At 40.1% G+C, this 23,894-nt stretch overlaps 1 protein-coding gene across 7 annotated transcripts in view; it reads left to right on the forward strand.

Moving 5' to 3' along the window:
- mipol1 (mirror-image polydactyly 1) overlaps positions 1-23,894 on the forward strand; it is a 334,286-nt gene that overhangs the window by 58,098 nt on the left and 252,294 nt on the right. For 5 of the 7 annotated variants that reach the window (XM_080202834.1, XM_080202839.1, XM_080202837.1 and 2 more), the window contains one exon: positions 11,881-11,944. In XM_080202834.1, the coding sequence (XP_080058960.1) occupies positions 11,938-11,944 (7 nt within the window). In that variant the 5' untranslated portion in view covers positions 11,881-11,937. Of the gene's footprint in view, positions 1-11,114; positions 11,247-11,880; positions 11,945-23,894 lie in introns of all 7 variants that reach the window. The other 2 variants (XM_080202838.1, XM_080202835.1) reach the window with 1 other exon arrangement.

Genomic DNA, 23,894 nt, shown 5'->3' on the forward strand with positions numbered 1-23,894 from the left:
TGCAGCCCACGTGGGTGCAGTTCAAGAAGTTTTTGATTGAAGTGATAGTGAAGGAATGGCTGCAAATGAGGGGGTGTTTCAATGTATCTGCTGCCCTTGCCTTTGTGGATTTTAGATGTAGTGGGTTTGGAAGGTACTATGAAAAGAGCCTTGGCAAGTTGCTGCAATGTATTTTGTAGATGATCCATACACTGTGCAGCAGTGGTGGAGGGAATGAACATTAAAGATGGTCAATGAGGTGCTAACCAAGTGAGCTGCTTTGTTTTGGAAGATGTTGAGTTTTTTTGTGTTGTTGAAGTTGCACTTATCCAGTCAACTTGGATAACTACCACATTTGAGTTGTGCCTTGTAGATGGGGAATCAGGGCTGAAATACTTAGCTCATAATCCCAGCTTCTGACCTCTTGTCGCCCAGAACATATATGCCTATGGTGGTTCCAGTGATTGTCATACTGTTGACTGTCTAGGGAAGAGTGTTAGATTCTCTCATGTTGGAGATGGTCATCGCTTGACATTTGTGTGGTGGAAATATTATTTGCTTCTAACCTGTCTAAATCTGAATATTGCTGAGATATTGCTGCATATGGATTCAGACTGCTTCTGTATCTGAGGAGCCATGAATAGTAGTGAACACTGCCACCATCATGGAACGCTCCTACTTTTGACCTTATATTGGAGGAAAGATCATTGACGAAGCAGTTGAAGATGGTGTGACCTGGGTACTGGCCTGAGGAACTCCTTTTGCAATGTCCTTCAGCTGACATGCTTGGCTTCCAACAACCACAACCATCTTCCAATGTGCTAGGAATCCAACCAGTAGAAATTTTCCCCGATTTCAATTAACTTCAGTTATATTAAGGCTCTTTGCCACACTTTGTCAAATGCTGCCTTGATATCCTGTGCAGTGGCTCATCTCCCCTCAAGGAATTCATCTCTTTTGTCTATGTTTGGATTAGGGTTTTAATATCTAGAGCTAACTGGCCATGATGGAACCCAAATTGATTGTGTGAGCGCGCTGAAGGCACTTAGATACAGTTATTGTTAAATGCTCCTTGAAAAGACTTTGCTGGCTGCGAATAAACTGATTGGATGTAATTGGTTGAATTGAATTTGTTTTGCTTTTTGAGGCGAATACAAAGCCTGTATAATTTCCCATGTTGTCAGGAAGATGCCTATGTTGTTGACATGGGTCAGCTGAGCCGGGGACAGCTAGTTCTGGAACACATGTTTTCAGTAATATAGCCTGGGTGTTGTCAGGCCCCATAACACTTTGCTGTATCAAATGCCATCAACCGTTTTTGATATCACGTGAATTAAATTCGATAAATGCTGTCATCTACAATCTGGGAACCATGGGAGGAGCTGCAGGGGATTATTTGGCACTTCTGGCTGAAGGTACTTGCAAATGCATTGTCTTGTCTTTTGCACTAAAGTGCTGCACTCTACCAGCTTTGAGAATGGGGATATTTGTGAAGCCTCCACCTCTGGTCAGTTGTTTAATTGTCCATCAGCTTTCACGACTGGATGTGTCTGGATTGCATTGGAAACTTACGTTAAAACAGAAACATTAACAGTAATATTGCAAGGTACTCACCAATTTCTAAATTGCATATGGATTCGACCGGCTGTATTTGCAAAATAAAATCACATGGCACTACCTGCTTGAGTGACCATCAAGCAAGTTGTCACTCAGGGTTTGTAGCCTTTTACCCAAAGTTAGCGAATAGCACTGACTAATAGTAAAGAAGTGAGTGAAACTGCTATCTGCAGGTCAAGATCATAAGAAGCCCTTGAACAGATCACAAGGTCGCACATGCAACAAATGGCTTGCCAAATCATCTTACCACATATTTAAATCATAGTGTTGTGAAGTTGACTGGAGTAATTGTAAATTGGTGTTTGTAAAATTGTAAAATGCTGGAGAAAAAGCATTGCATGGTACCTTTAAAAGGTGGTCTTTTTTCTGTACATAGAATGTTTAAAAAATGCAAACATGTAGAGTGCCCAAAATGAAACATTTGTATCAAAACCAAGCAGCAGTGTTACCAGGGCGACAGGCTTTTGAATTTAGCTAACCAGTTTGAATCAGAGCAGACTTTTAGCCAATCAGGCACTTAGATAAAGGCAACCTATTTAATTTAAATCTGATGGTTTTGACAACCTAGGACTAATCCTATTGTGGGGGATATTGCTATATCATTGCAAGTATAAAAGGAAGGGAGCAGTGGAACAAGGAGAGAGAGCAACTGCTGCAGCCCAAAGCCTCAATGCCTCATCTGGATAGCAAAGAATCAACAGAAAAGGCCCAAAATATTCCAGAAGACACAAATCCTGGTTGTAATTTAGCGACTAAAATTCTATTTTTTGTTTGTTAATGAGTGGGAACTGTCTTTGTTGGAGCAGCATTTCCTTAGAATTGTGCTTTATTTGGTTTGTTAATAGTTTAGCTAACTTGTTCACTGTTGATTAGATAAATAAATTGTTACTTGTTGATTGCAGAGTGTGTTCACTGTTGGTTAGAAAAATAAATTGTTACTTGTTGATTGCAGTGTGTTTGTCAGATAATTACTTTGATTTAACCACTAAAAATTGCTGAAGAGTAGATCATACCACTACTCACACACTCCTTTCAGATTATAGGGTGAGGTGTTCCACTTTGAGTGTTTAGGTGTTAGTTCTCAGAGGCAGGGATCAACCTGTGCTTTATAAAATTAGGAAATCACAGGCAAAGCAGCAGTGGTGTCCTGGTAACACATGTGAGCAAAGGAATCTTGGATCTAACAATTTCCCGATCAGGTAGACAGCCTGTTTGATGTTGAGGCTTTTTCTCATGCCTTTGAACTAATAAATGCAAGATACAGAGCCTCAAAATAGATGAATAATGAATGGTGCAGTGCAATACCGTTCAGTGTTAGATTGAGTGCAACCACTGGACCAATGTCAGTGCAGGCTCGATGGGCCGAATATTATAGGAATTCTATAACCTATGCCAAGTGATGATAGCTTTGAGCTGATCCCAAAATCTTAGTCTCAACTAACTCTCTGTGTGGAGTGATGGTGGTTATCAAGTCAGTTTGTGTAGACTTTGTGTAATTGTTAGGTGCATTTTTCCAGACTGTGCCAGCTAGTTTGCTGGTTGAAGGGGGGTGCAACAGTTAAGTATCACATTCCTTAGCTCAGTGACAGGACTGTCAGCTTGCTTAACTGACCACTTAGCTACCAAATGAGACAATGAGCAGACAAATTAGTTGATAGAATAATAAAAATATTTTACTTTTAACCAGTTCTTGTGATTTATCAGGAATTGACCTATGATTTTGAACACCTCTTCCTTCACATATTAGTAGCCTTAAGTCTAAGCACATCCCTGCTACTGCACAAATCCATGGCTAGATGATCAACCTTCTCAACACATGGAAACATGTTTGAACTTAACAGCTGCCTTTGATACTCCCACCCAAGCCCAATGCCATTTTAAATTAATAAATCCAATTTGCCAATATAACTCCAGTTTGCTATGTTGTAACATATCGTATAAACTTGTGCAATTGGATTTCTTGTGAATAAATTATTTTGCATCTACAACTTGTTATTGAATAATGTGAGACTGTCTTGACCTATAATTGAGACTTAAAATAATAACCCAGTAGTTTCACATTTTCAATGCAGTTGAAGATTCAAGTGTTTAATGAGATTATTTTATTTACATGAATTTATTATTAGTTCATCTCCAAGTAAAAATACACTACATCTTATGTACAATAAACATTTTCATTCATGTAGGATTTTACTAAATCAATTTGCAAAGGCTAAATTGTTTAATTTTACTAAATTCAATTGTGTTCACTAATCATAAATTTAAATAGATGTTTTCATGCCAGTGATATTGGGTTCAAGTCTCAATCCAGAACTTTATGGCCACAGTGTGTTCATAATGTGGCCAAGCAGGTTGATTATCAGCCTGGTACATCCTTCCAATACACCTGATGGCAGGCATTAAAGAGTGGGAATATTTCCTGATGAACAATACTGCAGAAGGCAATGGCAATTACTGCTGCACTCTTTATTGGATAAATAAGTGACAATTTACATTATGTTATGAAACTCGCTGATATGTGCAAGAGTATTCCATCTGGAAACACTGATTTTCTATGGTGTATTTTTTTGGATATAAGCAAGAAATATCTGCAGAAATAGTGAGAACTCAAACCTCTCTTTTCATTAGAGAAACAAATAAGTATTTATTAAAGTAGAAGAGAGTTTAGTCCCGCAAAGACTGAACACACAAAAGTATGTTTCCCCTGTAATCCCAAACTCTGCTGAGACCCGGTTTCTCAAACAACAACCATAAACTTATTGGTCATATCTAGCCAGGAATTACCACAACATACAGTTTACATGGCTGAGACTTGGGAAAGGTCTTCGGTTCAGCAAAGAAAACGATCTTGTGCATAAACTGGTTTTTGCCTTTGGCACTCCCATGCCTAGTTAAGCTGTTTCCTGAAGTTGGCTGCCCCTCTCTCTGCTGCTGCTGCTTCAACACCCCATCTGTGTCTAAACTGCTCCTAGCTCACAGCACTCTTACGACTAATCGTATCAATTGCAAAGAACACCCTGTTCCTGATTGTTTCCTTTCCCTTAGGTTCTGCTCAGACATGATTTACAAAAATATATGGCAGTTTGATTTATTTATGCAAAAACTATACATTTTAATAGCATTATGACATTTTGTGACAATTATCAGTAAGTGTGAACTAGTCAGGGCACTGTCACCTTTGATCCAATGTACACCATTTTATGCACAATTTTTGAACTATAGCTCAGGCATTGTAATTGAGAGCCCTTACTCCAAACATCAGCTACTGGAATGCAAGTCCCCAATGCTCCAGTGCGTCCTTAAACCAAAGTCATGGATTATACACTTAGAACATAGAACATAGAACATTACAGCGCAGAACAGGCCCTTCGGCCCACGATGTTGCGCCGACCAGTTACAAAAACAATGACCCACTAGCCTATACCAATCCCTTTTCGTCCATAAACCTATCCAGAGATCTCTTAAACGCCCCCAAACTAGACGCATTTACAACTGCAGCAGGCAGGGCATTCCAATCCCTCACCACCCGCTGGGTAAAGAACCTACCCCTGACATCCGTCCTGTAGCTACCCCCCCTTAATTTAAAGCCATGCCCCCTCGTGCTAGCTTTCTCCATCCGAGGAAAAAGGCTATCACTATCCACCCTATCTAAACCTCTAATCATCTTATATGTTTCAATAAGATCCCCTCTTAGCCGCCTTCTTTCCAACGAAAACAACCCTAAATCCCTCAGTCTCTCCTCATAGGACCTCCCCACCATACCAGGCAACATCCTAGTAAACCTCCTCTGCACCCTCTCCAACGCCTCCACATCCTTCTTGTAATGCGGGGACCAGAACTGCACACAGTACTCCAAGTGCGGCCGCACTAGAGTAGTGTACAGTTGCAACATTACACGGCGACTCCTAAATTCAATCCCCCTACCAATAAACGCCAAGACACCGTACGCCTTCTTAACAACCTTATCTACTTGATTCCCAACTTTCAGGGATCTATGTACACACACACCTAGATCCCTCTGTTCATCCACACTATTCAAAGTCCTCCCGTTAGCCCTATACTCGACACATCTGTTGCTCCTACCAAAGTGAATTACCTCACACTTCTCCGCATTAAATTCCATCCGCCACCTCTCGGCCCAGCTCTGCAACCTATCTAAGTCTCCCTGCGGACTATGACACCCTTCCTCACAATCTACCACACCTCCAACTTTGGTGTCATCAGCAAATTTACTAATCCACCCAACTATACCCTCATCCAGATCATTAATAAAAATTACAAACAACAGTGGCCCCAAAACAGATCCCTGAGGCACACCACTCGTAACTGTACTCCATGATGAATATTTACCATCCACCACCACCCTCTGTCTCCTATCTGATAGCCAATTCCTGATCCAACTTCCTAGATTACCCACAATCCCATACATCTGCATTTTCTGCAGAAGCCTACCATGGTGAACCTTATCGAACGCCTTACTAAAATCCATGTATACCACGTCAACTGCCTTGCCCCCATCCACCTCTTTGGTCACCTTCTCAAAAAACTCAATAAGGTTAGTAAGGCACGACCTACCCGCTACAAAACCATGCTGACTATTTCTAATCAATTCATTACACTCCAAATAACTATAAATCCTATCCCTAATAATTTTTTCTAAAACCTTGCCCACAACAGAAGTAAGACTCACTGGTCTATAATTCCCGGCAAAGTCTCTGTTCCCCTTCTTAAACAATGGGACAACATTCGCTATCCTCCAATCCTCCGGGACTACACCAGAGACCAATGACGACCTGAAGATCTGAGCCAGAGGCTCTGCAATCACCTCTCTAGCCTCCCAGAGAATCCTAGGGTAGATCCCATCCGGACCAGGGGACTTATCTATTTTCAGCCCCTCAAGAATTTCCAGCACATCCCCTTTATCAACCGTAATACTGTCTATTTTACACCCCTGCAACCCAATGTCCTCCTCAGCTATATTCATGTCCCCCTGCGTGAACACCGAAGAGAAATATTGGTTCAATACTTCTCCAATCTCCTCCGGTTCCACACACAACTTCCCCCTGCTGTCTGTAACTGGCCCTAATCTTGCCCTGACCAACCTTCTGTTCTTGACATACCTATAGAACGCCTTAGGATTCTCCTTAATCCTATCAGCCAAAGTCTTCTCATGTCCTCTTTTAGCCCTTCTCAACTCACTCTTCAACTCCCTCCTAGCCAATCTAAAGCTTTCTAGTGCACTATCTGAGCCCTCCAATCTCATCCGAACATAAGCCTCCTTTTTCTTTTTAACCATCGACTCAACTCTTTTAGTGCACCACGGTTCCCTAGATCTACCAAATCCACCATGCCTGACAGGGACATACCTTTCAAGGACTCGCAGTAGCTGCTCCTTGAAAAAACTCCACATTTCAGACGTTCCCAGTCCCTGTAATCCCCTAATCCAATCCATGCTTCCTAATTCACTCCTGATAGCCTCATAATCGCCCTTACCCCAGCTAAAATTGCTGACCCGAGGTTCATGCCTATCTCTTCCCATCACTAAGGTGAACGTAACCGAATTGTGGTCACTATCACCAAAATGCACACCAACTTCCAAGTCTAGCACCTGGTCTGGCTCATTTCCCAGCACCAAATCCAATATAGCCTCACCTCTAGTTGGCCTGTCTACATACTGAGACAAAAAACCTTCCTGCACGCTTTGTACAAACACTGACCCCTCTAGCGAGCTAGAACTATAGCAACTCCAATCAATATTCGTAAAGTTAAAGTCCCCCATAACAATTACCCTATTACTTTCACTCCTAACCAGGATTGTCTCCGCAATCCTTTCCTCAACCTCTCTAGAACTTTTAGGAGGTCTATAAAAGACTCCCAACAGGGTGACCTCTCCTCTCCTAACTTTTCTTGGTTAATTTTAAATGGCTACTCAGCGATATTGAATGGAAGCAGTCAATGTTAATAGCCTAAGATACATGACAAGGGGATGCCATTGTTACAAGTTTGAATATATCATAGGTAACCTCGTGGATTTATAGAAGCACACTTACTTAGTCTGTCATTAGCTTCTCCAAAACATTGTCCTCTCGCCTGATAGTCTTGATTCTGCTGACCAGTGTTAGCTCCCAATTACCCAAAGCCTTCAATTGTCTTTCTCCTCCCTATTTCTGTTCTTCCTCCAAAACCATTGTCTGTCTTCGCCACCGCTGCTGCCCCCTCCCCCCGCATCACCATCCCTAATCCACTAATCCACTCTGCATTCCCCAACTCTGGCTTCTTGTGCATTGTAAGAAGTCTCACAACACCAGGTTTCCCAGATTCCCTCATTCAACCATTGTTAATCATTGGCCTTAGGTCAGATTGGACCCCTGGTCTGGAATTCCTTCCCTAAATCTGTCATTTAAGGCAATCCTTCGAAGCAATTTCTTCAGCTAGCCCTCCTAACTAACTCCTTTATTTTGGTGCCCATTTATCAGATCATGCCTTTTATGAAGTGCTGTTGTTGTAACTTGTCAGTGCACTTTTTTTTCTGGATTTGATGTATACCGCCCTTTAAATGCTAGGCTAAAAACATAACTTTGGGTTGTTATAATACTCCTTTGTGACCTGAACCAACTATTTGTGTCTTCCATGCATGTACTTCTTCAATCTCTCTGAGTAAACACTTGGTGAGATGATACTTGATATGAATAGCAAGCCAATAGCATAGCAACAGTTATGGGCAGATTTACTTTGTTCAATCAGTACAATTTGTTCTTGAACAATTAAACAAAAATAATCAGTGTACTACACTGTCCCATATTTGAGGATCATCTGACTTAAACTAATTTCTAATGACCGCTGTTGTGCATCCTTCCACAGCCTTTTACCTTTGCGGTTTTCTGCATAAAGACTTGACTAATTGCACAGCATTCAATTTCAAAACCCTCCTGCTGGACTGCCTATGTCCGTTTTTAATCTTTTGCTACGCACAGCAGAGAAGGAAAGCCCATCATACATCTTGCTGAGTGCTTGGGATCAGAATTCTCCAATATGATCGGTGAGGTGCTTATCGAACACTGAAATTGGTTAATAACTTGCTCATGATCTAGAGTGCAAGGAAACAACATCAAAGCCAACGAATTAGTATTTGACCATTCTATCCTTTCAGACTATTTTAGCTAACATCTATTTGAATATAAAATTGTTTAACACAATATTTAAGTGACTTTTTCTAAATTCTATCTTTGAAAAATTTCCAGAATGTGACTAAGTTGTCTTTCTCTTCTTAGTTTAATCCATTGCATAGGTGAAATGAACCATAACCAGTCTGCTCAGGGCTGAACTGAGATGCTGTCCTGAAAGCAATATTTTGAATGAGAATTATTTAGCACCAAAATACAGATGCTATAAAAAATTACGAAGCAAGAGCGGGAACAGTGCCCTACAAAACAACTATGTACAATTTTGGTTAATATAAAGCCTGGAAGAGCAGTTAGGTTAGCAGCAGCTTACTTGGAATGTGGTGAAGGGAGTAAGAAATGGATCTATTGGCCTGCTTGAAGAGACAAAAAAGAAAGTGGAGAAATTTGTAGGATCAAGATTGGGGCATGGTGAAGCATTGATGTTCATCTTGATGTGCAAAGAGGTTGGAGAAGCATCAGACGAATGGACGGTCTCAATCTTTATGATAGTGAAGTTTAAGCTCCCCAAACCTGTAATTGGAGATACTGATAGAGGGGCAAGCAGAGCAGTATTTTAGGATTTGCTTGGGATTATCTTCAATCTTCAGGATGGTATTGAAGAAGGAGTCATTTATTGAAAAAAAAGTGTTTGATGTTGACCAGACCTAAACTGTTTGTGCACCACATACATTTTGGTCTGCACAACTTTAATTTGGAAGGATGAAGATAGGGTGTATAAGAGCAAATGATGAGAATGGGAGAGAGTTAAAGCTTTAATGAGGTGAAGACATCAGAGATTGGACACAAAGGAGTGGTTGAGCTGTGGAAGTATTTTGTCAAATTAAGGGTCAAAGAGCCACCCTTGTGGCTCTTTGAATTATTTCCAACTTTGTATCTTGCTAACTCAAACTGGACACAGTATTCGGGATGCGGCCAAAGGCCTAAAGGGTTGGATTATGAATTCCTCTGACTTGCATTCTACTATTTATAGTTGAACTTCCTAAATTTAATAAAAACTAAGTGATATTAAATTCATAATGTCTGCTGTAAATTGCTGAAAGTATATAATGGTGGAACCACCTGGGTCCTTCACCTTGGAATGCAATTTCTACGTATTGTCTAATTTGTATTTATTTTTGTTGTGGGTTAAACATTTTATTACATCATCTACAAATACTAGTTAACCAAACAGCAACATTAAACTTAACTGGCTTACTTTGCTTAAAAAATTATAATAGAATAAGAGGATTCTTTGTTTTTGAGGACATTAAAATGTTAATTATCCTGTTGACAGCTGAGATATACCCCCCTCCCCCATTTGAAAATATTATTAAATTTTGATGCAAAGGGCAGAAAAATCCAGTTGTCAGTGGAGGTGTGGTGGGTTGGTGTTAAAACTTGGGTCATGGTTCAGCATAAACAATGTAAGGAACATAAATATGAGCAGGAATAGGCCAAAAGGCCTCTTGAGCCTACTGTGCCATTCAGTATGATCATGGCTGATTATTGGCCTTGATGTCTTTCCCGCCTGCTTCTCATATCCCTCGACTCCCTGAGAGGTCAAAAATTAGCATATGTTGTCTTAAACATACTTGATGCATCCATAAGCCTTGTGGGTTAGAGAATTCTAAACTATATTCATATACTAAACCATGGATTTTAGTGTTTCTTTCGAATGGAAAATTCTTGAAACAACGTTTGTATCTTAATTAATGTCAAAATGTAGAAGAGTCGGTGACTTTGTGTTAATAGTTGCACTGATGCACAGTATTCTTAACAGTAAAAACTATTGGTATAATTTTTCCAGCAGGTGGCAGCCGTCTCCATTTAAGCAGTACACAGCAATAAGATGAGCTGAGGATGTCAGTGTTTCTTGTAATTGCTCCCAGTCTATTTGTTGCTTACTTATGAATTAACTTGCATTTATTGAACTAAATCATTTCAATCATTTAATTACACCTGAGGAGCTGAACTATAATTGCCTGCAGCTAACCAGGATCTAATGTGGCTTCAGCTGTATTAATTTGATGTTTACTTTTCTGAGTGCTAAAAGCATTAAAATGATTGCGCAATGGGATTACATTTTGTTAATTGCTGGCAATCATTAGCTTGGAAATGGTGCTGAAGATTGACTGTAAATTATGGAGGGATAAAATTTATGATTTATGTTATGAACAATAGGGCAGCCTGTCTTCTTTTAAAATGCCCATGAGATTATTAAAAATTGCTTTCTTTCTAAGTCTTGGTATATTAAAAGACTGAAATTACTATTCATCTTTTTTGTAGTTCTATAACTGCATTGACTGAGACATGTACAGTACATTTAATTAATGTAATAAAACACCCGCATTTCAGCTAATCCAAAAGTAAATGAGGAACTGAACGAAAGATTGCCTGTTTCTCAGAAGCGTTGCTGCCGACAATTGGAAAAAGAAGAGCTTGAGACTTCATTGGAAAATTTCTAGAAAGAAGCGAGTTAGCAGCTCGGTGAGAAGCTAATGGAGGATCATGAGATCTCAGCCATTATTGCATTTCTGGATTATGACAGTTGCTAAGTGCCGTGCAACTTTACTCGTGGAGTAATTTTCTTCAAATTTGACGCTTTGAGGTGAAACGTATACACAATTTTAATTGAACCATCTCAATTATTGGTACTACTGTTTATGCTATTTTTATAGCTGATCCATGCAAAGATGACCCCTATGACAACTAAAAGTAATGTCAAAAGATTGAAGTAGTGACAAAGTTCAGATGCCTACAGGAAGTCGTACTTAATTCAATACTATTTATTGAGCATGCAGCTAATATTCAGCTCTTGTCTTTTGTTGCTGTTTTCTCAACAAAAGCTCAACATCATCATTTTTTTTAAAAAATGGACTCGAATTGAAACTTTAATTATTGGAATTAAGTGAATTCAAAATGTGTCAATACCATCCAAATACAAGATGCAGAAAATGAAACCGTTGTTCTGCAGTTTTTGCAACTTTTAACCTGAATATTTTAGATGCTGCATTAGGATATTTAAACACTGGATCTCTCAGTAAATATATATTTTAGACAATTTTTACAAACATGCAAATTTAATTATTTTTAAATGAATTTTTTGGTGTTTTTTTCACAGATTGGAAAACCTGGAGAAAAAGGTTCACAATAAGACCAAAATACAACTGGTATACAAATGGAAGGTTAGTGAAAGGATCAGATCTATCACTAGGCTGTTTGCAAAACAGATTTGGTAGAGTAGGGAAGAAATGCTTTAAAATGAATAGGGGAATTGAATTAGGCAATCCCCACAGGAACCAAGGTTAAGAAAAAACATTGAAGATGGTATTAAAGGAGCAACTTGTAATGTTGTCAAAGAGTAGAATGTCTGAGAATTGGGAGGATTTTATAGCTTAGCAAAAGATGGCCAAAATATTGATTGAGAAAAATTAATATCCGAATAAACCAGAAAAAGACATTTAAAATACCTTGTAATGTTTTCAGGGATGTATAAAAGAGTAGTGCAAGTAAATGTGGGTTCTTTCAGACAGAGACAGAGGAAATTATAATGGAAAATAAGAAAATGTCAGCGATATTAAGTAGATACTGTGCTTCTTGTCATGGTGTAAGACACAAAAAACAACCTGAAGATGGTGAGGAACCAAGGGTCTAATGAGAATGAAGACCTTAAAAACAAGTAGCATCAGCGAAGCAATAATATTGGAAAAATCAATGAGTATAAATGTTGACAAGTCTCCTGGACTTGATGGCTTAAATCCGAGGGTTTTAAGAGGGATACTGGATAGATGGATAGCTTTCAAACTCCTGAAATTTTCTCAATTCTGGAGGGATGTTACAATATCCACAGGGTCACCATAAATCAAAACAACCAAACTTACCAAATGATCCCTAAATGAAGAAATTACCAACAAGATTTAACTTGTTATAACTTGTACTTTAATACAAATCTGAACCAACACAAATTCAATGTTATTATGCACAGGAAGGGATTTAATTTAATCAACCCTGATTTCTCCCCTCATCACCCATCTGTAAACAGGTGTTTTTGAGTTTTAATCTCCTTGTTTACAAGTGAATGGCACATTTACCAATCCCTTCAGTTTATGTGTAACCCACAGCAAACCCAAGAGAGGATGAACTAAAAGGATTAATTTACTTGCACATAACCAAAGGTGAGAAGAGGTTAGCAACTTGGCCTCCTTTTCATTCGTACAATAAAAGGGGGTCAAGCAAAAATACAGGGCAAAGACCGTAGACCAAATAAGAATTATTGTTTCCACACAAGTCCCTAGTCCAAAATCCAATGGTGTATCCTTTCCCACAGACAGTAGGTTGAAAATTGATGCTGGATAATTCACTTTTCCAGTAAAGGTGACTTTCATGGTGTAAGGTATGTAGAGATGAACTAATCATATAGGTGCTGGTTCAAAGTTCTAGTAAAAATAGAATAGGTGGACAGCCATTTACTCAAATCTGAACAGATCCTTTTTCTACTGCTTGCTCCATGGAAAAATGGTAGTCTCAGCTTAGCAGCCCCTACAAGGCAATATTGCCTGTTCCACCAGCTGACGCTGGGGAGTAGGGTGACTTCCATCTCTCCACTTTCACTTGGACAAACAAAAAATTCCTTGATCTGAATTCTTGAGATGGATCATCCAGTAAGGATTTCAAAAAAGGTTACAAAGTCCTTTGTCCATCAGACTGTTAGTCTCCATCTACCTGATGGTTTAGAAATGTAAATGGCCTTTGTACAATTCCCTTAGAAATAGGCCTCTGAAATCACAGGGGTCATTAAAGATAACAAGGTGCCAGATTCTCAGAATGCTGGAGCACTCCTTTTAATTGAGTCATGGGCAGACATGGCATCTGTCATTTTAAAGAGCCTTTGTCCAGTTTTTTTAAACAATTATAATTTAACCAAGATGATGTATATGTTTCATAAAATATATAGCGTATGGTCTTGGTCCTCTGTGCAATCTCTCAGTCCTTCCACCTCATTTAATTTGATTCTCAAGTTACATTCACTGGCAGGCATATTCCATCTGATGTCCTTTGATATGGTTAACACTCCCACTGTGCATGCTAATCAGTCTTGATCCTGTAGCTGTTCTGGTGTTCCTTTACAAGTTGAGATGCCTTTCCCGGCATGCAGGTGCAGGTGCCCCTTTCTACAGGAGTATCTAATTGATTCATGTGAACTTCTTATGAAGGTTAGATTTTAAAAATTAAAAGTGTTGTTAAGTCACTTTAATAATCTTACCACTAAACAGGAAAAGATATCCTTTTTTAAAGAGCACTGCTGGCTTCTTCTCACATGAATTGCATTCCTTCTTGTCACTGTCTGCTTCTCTTTGCATCTGTGTGCTGATGGTCTTCGTTCTCCTTTGTGTCAGTGAGCCACTCAGGGGTCACCAGTGTTTCTTCCTTTCCATGAAGGGTACAATTGATGCAAACTTTTGAAAATTCAGTTTCAAGTATTCATAAAAGAAATTACAGAGTCCACAATATTTTAAAGAAAATGCAAATTTTCCTTACTGTATTCACTAGCCAAAGACGAGCACAGTATTAACTGCAGGTTGGAAAATAACAAAAATAACTCGTGATGCATGTTAGTTAGTTTAGTTAGCTAGGTTAGTTAGTCTAGCAATAGTAGTCAGAAGATGCTTGGATCTAGGATTAAGGATATGGTAAAAGGACACTTAGAAAATTATAAATTAGCGAGCAGAGTCAACACTGATTTGTGAAAGGGAAATTGCTTTTGACAAATCAATTGAGTTTTTTAAGGGGATAGCTGGTAGGATGGATAAGGAAGAACTCGTGGATATAAGATATTTGGATTTTCAAAATGCATTTGACAAGATGTCACACAAAATGGGTTATTCCATAAAATTAGGGCTTAGGGGTGATATTGGATGAATTGAGGATTGGTTAGCTAAGAAAAACAGTAGGAAAACAAGGATTATTTTTGTTTGGCAGCATGTTAACAAGCAGACTGTTGCAAAGATCAGGGCTTGGATCAAAGCTACTGTTATCTATATTGATCACTTAGATAAGGAGGCTAAGTTTAATGTACCTGAGTTTACTGGTGATAAAAAATAGGTGTGAAAGTAAACTGAGGAGAACATAGAGGCTGCAAAAGGCTGAGTAATTAAGAACATGACAGAAGAAACACAATGTGGGGAAATGTACAGTTATCCACTTTGGTTAGAAAAATGTTTTAAAAAGTATATTTTTAAAGGGTTTGAAATTGGAAAACTTTGGTGTTCTTGCACATGAATTATAAAGTTAACATGCAAGTTCAAGCAATTGGGATTGCACATTATATATTTTCCGTTATTACAGGGGGATTGGAGTATAACCGTGTCTTACAGCAATGTTTTTACACCTTGGTGAAACTACACCTGGAGCACTGTGTAGTTTCAGTCTCCTTATCTAATAAAATATACCCTTGCCTTGGAAGCAATGAAGTGATGGCTCTCTGGGCTGATTCCTGAGATGGGATTGTCCTATAAGAAGAGATTGAGTAGACTTGGGTAATGTTCCTAGAACCTAGACAAATCAATAGTGATCTTGTTGAAACATACAGTTATTAAGTGGCTTGAAGGGGATAGCTGCTGGGAGGATATTTCCCCTGAATGGAGAGCCTCGAACAAGAGTCATATTCTCAGCTTAAGGGGCTGATCATTTAGGCCTGTGATGAGGAGAAATTTCTTCACTTAAGTTTTGTGAACCATTGGAATTCTCTGCCTTAGAGAGCTGTGGATGCTCAATTGTTCAGTATATTCAAGACAGAGATTGATAGATTTTTGAGTACTAATGGAATTAATGGATAGGAAGATAGTGAGATAATCTAGAGTTGAGGCAGAAGATTAGGATAGTCTTATTGAATGGCAAAGCAGTCTCAAATGGCTGAAATGCCTACACTTTAGTGAACCACAAGCCCTAAATGGGGAGGCTGGTGTTGGGGGGGGAGTGGGGCGGAGGGATGCTCTGACATTGGGATCTCTAAGGATAGTTAATTAAGATGTGCCTGTGGCCTTCATCCATAAACAGCTTGAAATAGTAGGTTTTTAAAACATCTGTAATATGCAAAAAAGCTGCAAGCTGAGACTAGATAATTACATTCTTTCAGAATCATACATATCACATTTATATATCTGCCTTTCTTTTGAAACCTTAACTTTTGCAGTAAGAGGTAACAGAATGATAAAATCATCCCTACTCACTTGCAGGAAGTAAGATTTTAACAATGCGAAAATATAGCTTTTCATATCTTTGATCTGTTTTTCTGTCCATGATTAGTTATTGAGCTAATAAATACAAAATTGTGAATTAATGTTAATTGTAACTTAATATGTTGAGTAATGCAGATATTTTATTGGAGGTTTTAAGTCACATGCATCCAGTGCTTTAAAAGCCAGGATCCTAATATCACTCAGGTTCAATCATAAACGTACTAACATAAAATGGGTGGAATGAGAGATAAACAGAATGTTTACCCATCCCTTATGAGCTGATGCTGATATGTAAATTTATTCTCCTCTGTTGCACAAATATACATTCTGGGTCTTCCTTAAACACTTCAGAGGCTTTAGTCAAACAGCTTTAATGGTGTTTCCAATATTCTGAATGTGTGACATTTGAATGCCTTGTGCAGTTTGATATTCAAGGAATAGTGTGAATGAAAGAGTCATTGATAACTACCCCACCACATTGAGATAATTTATTATTTTACTGTTCATATTCAACTTGACATTTTTATCTACAGAAAGTAAATTTCATTTGAAATATCTAATCTAAGATTTATTTTGGATATTGGCTTTTTCCTGTTGATCATTGAAAGAGTTCCCAAAGGAAATTGTGCATCCAGTTGCAGATTAAGTAGAAGGTCTGGAGTTGTTAAGGGAGTTCTGTATTTAACACACATGCATATACATTCAGTCTGCATTGTGAAGAAATGTGAAGGTAACATCCCAGGATTTGGAACAGTGTGGCTAAATGTCCTATATTTACTGAGTGACAAAGAATTATATGGTAGTATTTCATTTTATTATTCTTTATAAATTCATGTTTGTCCTGGTGGCTTGGATGACAACACTAACAAATGTCACCAGACTGGAAATGCTTGGCAACTAAGGTGATAGCAGACCTCACAGATCTCCAATTTGAAAACCGATCTTTTCAAAATAATTATCCACTCTCTAACCCATTAATCTGATGTATTAGGTATTGTGTACACTAATTTTTATATTTTCAATTAAATTGACATTAAACATTAGTCACTAAAATTTGAGCAATTTTATTTGAAATTAATCAAAACTTCATGGGTTTCGTTTGATATTTTGATATATTCATAATGTGACTGCATTGTAAGATTTCAGCCTCCAGAAGATTTGCATGTAACTGATTTATACCGTTTTGCATTGAAATACGACTGTGAATTACAAGAATCTTGTCATTGAAGTACAAGTAAAGGGGCTCAAGAGCTGCAACAAGTGTTGAAAACTATATTCTACAGATAGGGAGAGGAGTCATGAGCAGTAGGGATCATTCTTCAGCTGAGTGCGCCTGTGCAAGTAAGACATCAGAGTTTGTCAAAGATATCCTGAAGTTTTTCAGGAAGTACTTGGGATGATGGGGTGGCACGGTGGCATTGTGTTTAGCACTGCTATCTCACAGTGCTAGGGACCTAGGTTCAATTCCCAGCTCGGGAATATGCGTGGGGTCTGCATTGGTTTCCTCCGGTTTCCCCCCCACAATCGGCAAGATATGCTGATTAGACACATTAGCCATGCTAAATTCTCCCTCAGTGTGCCCGAACAGGTGCCAGAGTATTGTGACTAGGAGATTTTCACAGTAACTTCATTGCATTGCTAATGTAAGCCTACTTGTGATACAAATAAATAAACTTTAAATGATGAGGGACCCAAGCCAAAATTCATGTCAACTTCAATGCCATGCCCAAATTTTATAGACCAACTCCTGCATCTTATTCCCTATTAGACAAAATACAGGCCGAATTTGGGAGCCTTGAAAACCTAGGCATTAAAGGACTCGTAAAATTTTCGGAGTGGGCTGCACCAATCATCCCCTTCCTCGAGCCAGATGAGTCAATATGCATTTGTGGGAATTATAAGTTAACGATCAACAGCAGTCTATAAATTAGTCAGGTACCCAACTTGTACGCCAAGTTAGCTGGGGGCCAGGCATTCAGTAACCTGGATATGAGCCATGCTTATCTTCAACTTGAACTATATGAGGAATCTTGAAAGTACGTTACGATCAATACACGCAAGGGCTTGCGGGATCTCGTTGGTCTGCACTATATTCCAATGGATGATGGAAAACATACTTCAGGGTTATCTAAAGTGCAAGTATACCTTGACAACATCCTGGTCATGGACACCTCAGAACAAGAGCACTTGGTGAACCTGAAAGAGATACTAAAAAGATTATAGAAGCTGGGGGTACACCTTAAAAGAGAAAAATCTGCCTTTCAGGCCAAACAAATGATCTGTTTGGGTAATTGGGTGGATGCAAAAGGTTCACAATGTAGTCGGGGAAATAAGGGCCATCAAGGGTGAACCAGCCCTGAAAAAGAAAATGCCACTGACTTATAATCCTCCTTGAGATTAGTGAACTACTACGGAAAATTCATTCCGGACTTCACTACCTGACTGGCCCGCCTGCATGTCCTACTGCAGAAGCATCAAATATGGTCATGGAGGATACCCCAGATTGAGGCCTTCAACAAGATAAAACAACAGTTACTGTCATCAAACCTCTTAGCTCATTTTGACCCAAAGAAAGAACTCATCGGAATGTGTGACCGGATTGGGTTTGATTTCGTGCTGTTGGAAAGATGGAACAGAAATTATGCATCCAGAACCAACTCAGATGGTGAGCAGTGGTACTTGTGAATTGAGAAAAAAATATTGACAGTCATCTTTGGTGTTAAAAAAATCATCAGTAAGTCAATGGTAAGCACTTTATAATTGTTACAGATCACAAACCTCGAATTGGGCTATTCAGAGAGGATAAGGCAATCCTCCCTATTGCCTCTGCCATACAGTGGCTCTGCTACTTTGCTGGCTGCTTACTAATACCTTTTGGAGCACCCGAATAGCCAATGGCAATGCTTGTGAGTCATCTTCCACTGACTGTGAACCCTACTCCGCCACTGGCACTGGAAGTAGTTGTGATTCCCTAAAATTTTTTTTTTAGTGACCCAACAGATATCCACGAAACAAGTTAATACCTGGACTCAGAGACCCAACCTTATCAAAAATAAAGCACGTGATCTTCGTTATAAAAGCGTAGAATCCCTACAGTGTAGAAGGAAACCATTTGGCCCATTGATCCTGCGCTGATAACAATCCTACTCAAGCCCTGTTCCCTTAACCCCATGTATTTATCCTGCTAATCTGTTTGACACTTCATGCCAAACAATCTAACCCACACATCCTTGTATTGTGGGGGGAACTGGAATGTGCAGAGGGGAAACAAGAAGACACATGGAGAACTTGGAGTCACCCAAGACAAGAATTGAACTTGCTAACCACTGTGCCATCTTGAATGATGAACTCTGAGGACAATGCTCAGAAGAGTTGAAGCCCTTTTGCCCTTTTGACTAAAAAGGTTGAATGCAGTGTGGAGGACACTATAATTCTTTGAGGATCCCAAGTGCTTATCCTTCCTCAAGGATGGCTTTCGATAAGGAGGGAACGACGTGGTGGCCAACCTAGAATATCGAAAATGAGAATACTGGCCAGGAGCTACGTCTGGTGGCCTACCCTTGAGCCAGAAATTGGGGACTTGACAGACCATGAGTGAGAGTGCATGTGTACTTTGCAGGGCCTTTAATGGACTCTCATGTTTTTGATCTTGGTAGATAGTTAGAGATAACCGCACGAGCTCTACTACTTGAGTCAATGCTTCAATCGAGAAGCAAAAATGGCATACGAGAGGTCTTGGTGTTCGACAACAGAACTGCCTTCACCAGTAGGAAGTTCCAAAACTCCTTGCTTTCAAATGGCATCAAACATATTAAAAGGGCACCTTAACAGCCATCCTCAAATTGGCTAGCGGAATGGACAATGCAAACTGTTAAAACTGGTATGAAGGAACAGCCTGGGCGCCCATGGAAGTCAAATTGGCATGTTTCTTATTTGATTATAGAACTATCCCACATGCTACGGCAGAAATTGCTCCAGTAGAGCTATGAATGGGACATTGTCTTCATGAGACTAAGCCATATATTTCCAAACCTTGTGGGGAGGTTAGAGTCTAGATTAGAGAATCAGAAAGAACTAAGCGAAATATGTGAAGAGCTTCAGGGGTGTTGCTAGCTAGGTTTCAGGGATAACACAAAAGATGGAGCCAATGACCTCCAGGTGAAGGCCCAGGACAAGGTCATGAAAAAACACTTAGATGACCTTAGGAGCAGGGAATCTGCCTTATAGCAGGTTTTGCTTCCAGCCATAGAGAGGGTCACTACCAGTACAGGACAAGAGCTCGAGGCAATCCAAAGCCCATTCTTTCAAACGATGAAGAGCAGACTCTGAGCTGGAAACTGAGGAAGCAAGCATCCCAAGCGAAAAGAATCCTGAAGAGGAACCTACATCAGTGACACTTAAAGTAAACTTTATTTATTAGTCACAAGTAAGGCTTCCATTAACACAGCAATGAAATTACTGTGAAATTCCCCGAGTCGCCACAGTCCGGCAGCAATATAGTCACATGATAAGTCTTATTTTCTTTGGGAAATACACCTTCTAATCGCTTATAAAGTTGAACACATGGGTAATAGTTGCTGGTGTTGCATTTGCATTCATCCTATTTTGCGTTTAATGCTCCAAGGTAGACAAATGAACTATGCATGAAATTTCAATGCAAGTTTCAGCGCACTTTCTACATCGTTGCAATTTAGGAAACTGGGGACATTTTAAAGCTACTTAGGCTATCTCTAGTCTATTATTCGATTGCAGAAAATAGTGCAAGAATTATTGTTTGATAGATCATTAGATCATCACAGTTGACAAATTTTGCATTGATAGTTCTGAACTTCGCAATTTTTTTAAGAAATTATGTTGCAAGGTTCAGGTTGCCATAATTAAATTCTGAAATGCTGGCATTCATTTCTAATTATAAGTAAAAAAGTAAATATTTAATTGTGCTGAAGAATTAGTAACTGACCCTAATATGGTTTCTTTAAAAGTCCTGTGTGGAATCATTAACAGAAATCCATATCAAATAATTGTTGCTTTTACTTGGATGAATGTACTTCATCTAGTTGTGGTGGGCTTGGATGTGGTGATGCTGGTGTTGGACTGGGGTAAACACAGTAAGAAGTTTCACAATACCAGGTTAAAGTTTAACAGATTTATTTGGTAGCTCAAGCCACAAGCTTTTGGAGCACTGCTCCTTCATCAGGTGAGTGGGAGTTGTGTTCACAAACAGGGCATATATAGACACAAACTCAATTTACAAGATAATGGAATGCGAGTCTTTACAGGTAATCAAGTCTTAAAGGTACAGACAATGTGAGTGGAGAGAGGGTTAAGCACAAGTTAAAGAGATGTGTATTGTCTCCCTCCAGGACAGTTAGTGAGATTTTGCAAGCCCAGGCAAGATGTAGAGGTTACAGATAGTGTGACATGAACCCAAGATCCTGGTTGAAGCCATCTTCGTGTGTGCGGAACTTGGCTATCAGTTTCTGCTCAGCGATTCTGCATTGCCGTGTGTCATGAAGGCTGCCTTGGAGAACACTTACCTGAAGATCAGAGGCTGAATGCCGGAGACTGCTGAAGTATTCCCCAACAGGAAGAGATCACTCCTGCCTGGTGATTGTTGAATGGTGTTCATTCATTCGTTGTTGTAGTGTCTGCATGGTCGCCCCAATGTATCATGCCTCAGGACATCCTTTCCTGCAGCATATCAGGTAGACAGCATTGGCCGAGTTGCAAGTGTATGTACCGTGTAGCTGGTGGATGGTGTTCTCACATGAGATGATGGCATTCGTGTCGATGATCCGGCACATCTTGCAGAAGTTGCTGTGGCAGGGTTGTGTGGTGTCATGGTCAAGGTTCTCCCGAAGGCTGGGTAGTTTGCTGTGTACAATGGTCTGTTTGAGGTTGTGCGTTGTTTGAAGGCAGGAAGTGGAGGTGTAGGGATGGCCTTGGTGAGATGTTCATCTTCATCAATGACATGTTGAAGGCTCCGGAGAAGATGTTGTAGCTTCTCTGCTGCAGAGAAGTACTGGCCAATGAAGAATACTCTGTCTGCCGTGTCCCATGTTTGTCTTCTGAGGAGATCGGTGCGGCTTTTTTGCTGTAGCACATTGGAACTGTCAATCGATAAGTCGAGTGCCATATCCTGTTCTTATAAGGGCATCTTTCAGGTGTCTGTTGCGATCTCCCTTATCTGAGCAGATCCTGTGCATACAGAGGGCTTGTCCATAGGGGATGGTTTCTTTAAAGTGTTTAGGGTGGAAGCTGGAGAAGTGGAGCATCATGAGCTTATCCATGGGCTTGCAGTACAGTGAAGTGCTAATGTGACTGTCCTTGATGGAGATGCATGTGTCCAAGAATGCTTCTGATTCTGGAGGGTGGTCCATGGTGAGTCTGAAGGTGGGATGGAACATGTTGATGTCATCATATAGTTGTTTCAGTGATTGTTCACCATGAGTCCAAAGGAAGAAAATGTCATTGATGTATCTGGTGTATAACATCAGTTGAAGGTCCTGTGCGGTGAAGAGGTCTTGTTAGAACCTGTGCATGAAGATGTTGACATATTGAAGTGTGAATTTGGTCCCCATGGCTGTTCCATATGTCTGGATGAAGAACTGGTTCTTGAAGGTGAAGACGTTGTGGTCCAGGAAGAAGTAGATGAGTTGTAAAATTGCATCTGGAGATTGGCAGTTGTCAGCACTGAATACTGAGGCAGTTGCAGCAATGCCATCGTCGTGGGGGATACTGGTGTAGAGTGCCAAGACATCCATTGTGACGAGGAGTGCTCTTCGTTCAACTGCCCCATGTGTGCTGAGTTCCTGTAGGAAGTCTATAGTATTGCGACAAAAGCTGGGGGTTCTTTGCACAGTGGGTTTTAGGATGCCCTCGACATAGCTGGAGGGGCTCTCACACAGGGTCCCATTGCTCGATATGATAGGATGGCCGGGTGTGTTTGCCTTGTGTATCTTCGGGAGGCATTAGAGATCTCCAACTTGGGGAGTACGTGAGATGAGACCACAGAGGGTACTCTGAAGGTACAGATCAAAGGTCTTGATCAATCTGTTGAATTGACGGGTGTGTTCTTTGGTCGGATCTGTGGGTAATCGTCTGTAGTGTTCCTCATTCTTCAGTTGTTGGTACATTCTTTGCAGTAATCTATTCTGTTCAGTATGATGATGGCCTGTCCTTTGTCTGCTGGTTTGATGACAATGTTGCGGTTAGTTTGAGAGCGCAGATAGCATTGCGTTGTGCCCTGGTGATGTGCAGGGCTATCTTGTGAGTGCAGCTGATGAATCTGGCATTGACGCACCTCCTGACAGCTTGGGCATACATGTCGAGTCGAGGGCAGTGGCCTTCCGGAGGAATCCAATTTGACTCTTTCCTCTTCGGTTGCTGCACCGGCGAGCTCCCTGTCGGCTGTTGCAGTTCATTGGCTGTTTCATTGTGTTTGCTGATGGTCTCTTGGGGTTTGTGGAAGAACTCTTGCAGCCTCATTTGCCTGTTGAATTCTTCTGTGTCCGCTGCGAGACTGATGGGGTCTCTTTTGGTGGTGGGGCAGAAATTGAACCCTTGGCTGAGACATTCCATTTCATCTGGTTGAAGCGTCTAATTCGACAAGTTGACAATAGACTTCCCTGCAGTGGTACTGTTTTCTACTTTGGTACGGGGGAAGGCTTGGTTGCTGCTGGTGGTAATGTGAGTTTGTCAAGTTTCCTGTTCTTGGTGTGCACGTAGATGGCGTAGTTCCTTTGTCTTCTCTGCTTGGCAGAGTTTCGCAGCTGGTCTGTGTCCTGAGCACAGGTTGAGAATACGGACTCTATCTTGGTTTCTTGGATGTGGTGTTTGCTGTAGAGCTGATGTATGAAGTAATTGAGGAGTGTGAGAGAGGTGCAACGGCAAAGTC

Source organism: Carcharhinus amblyrhynchos, chromosome 14 (assembly GCF_965287045.1).
Source record: "Carcharhinus amblyrhynchos chromosome 14, sCarAmb.v2.hapA, whole genome shotgun sequence".
Lineage (NCBI taxonomy): Eukaryota > Metazoa > Chordata > Chondrichthyes > Carcharhiniformes > Carcharhinidae > Carcharhinus > Carcharhinus amblyrhynchos.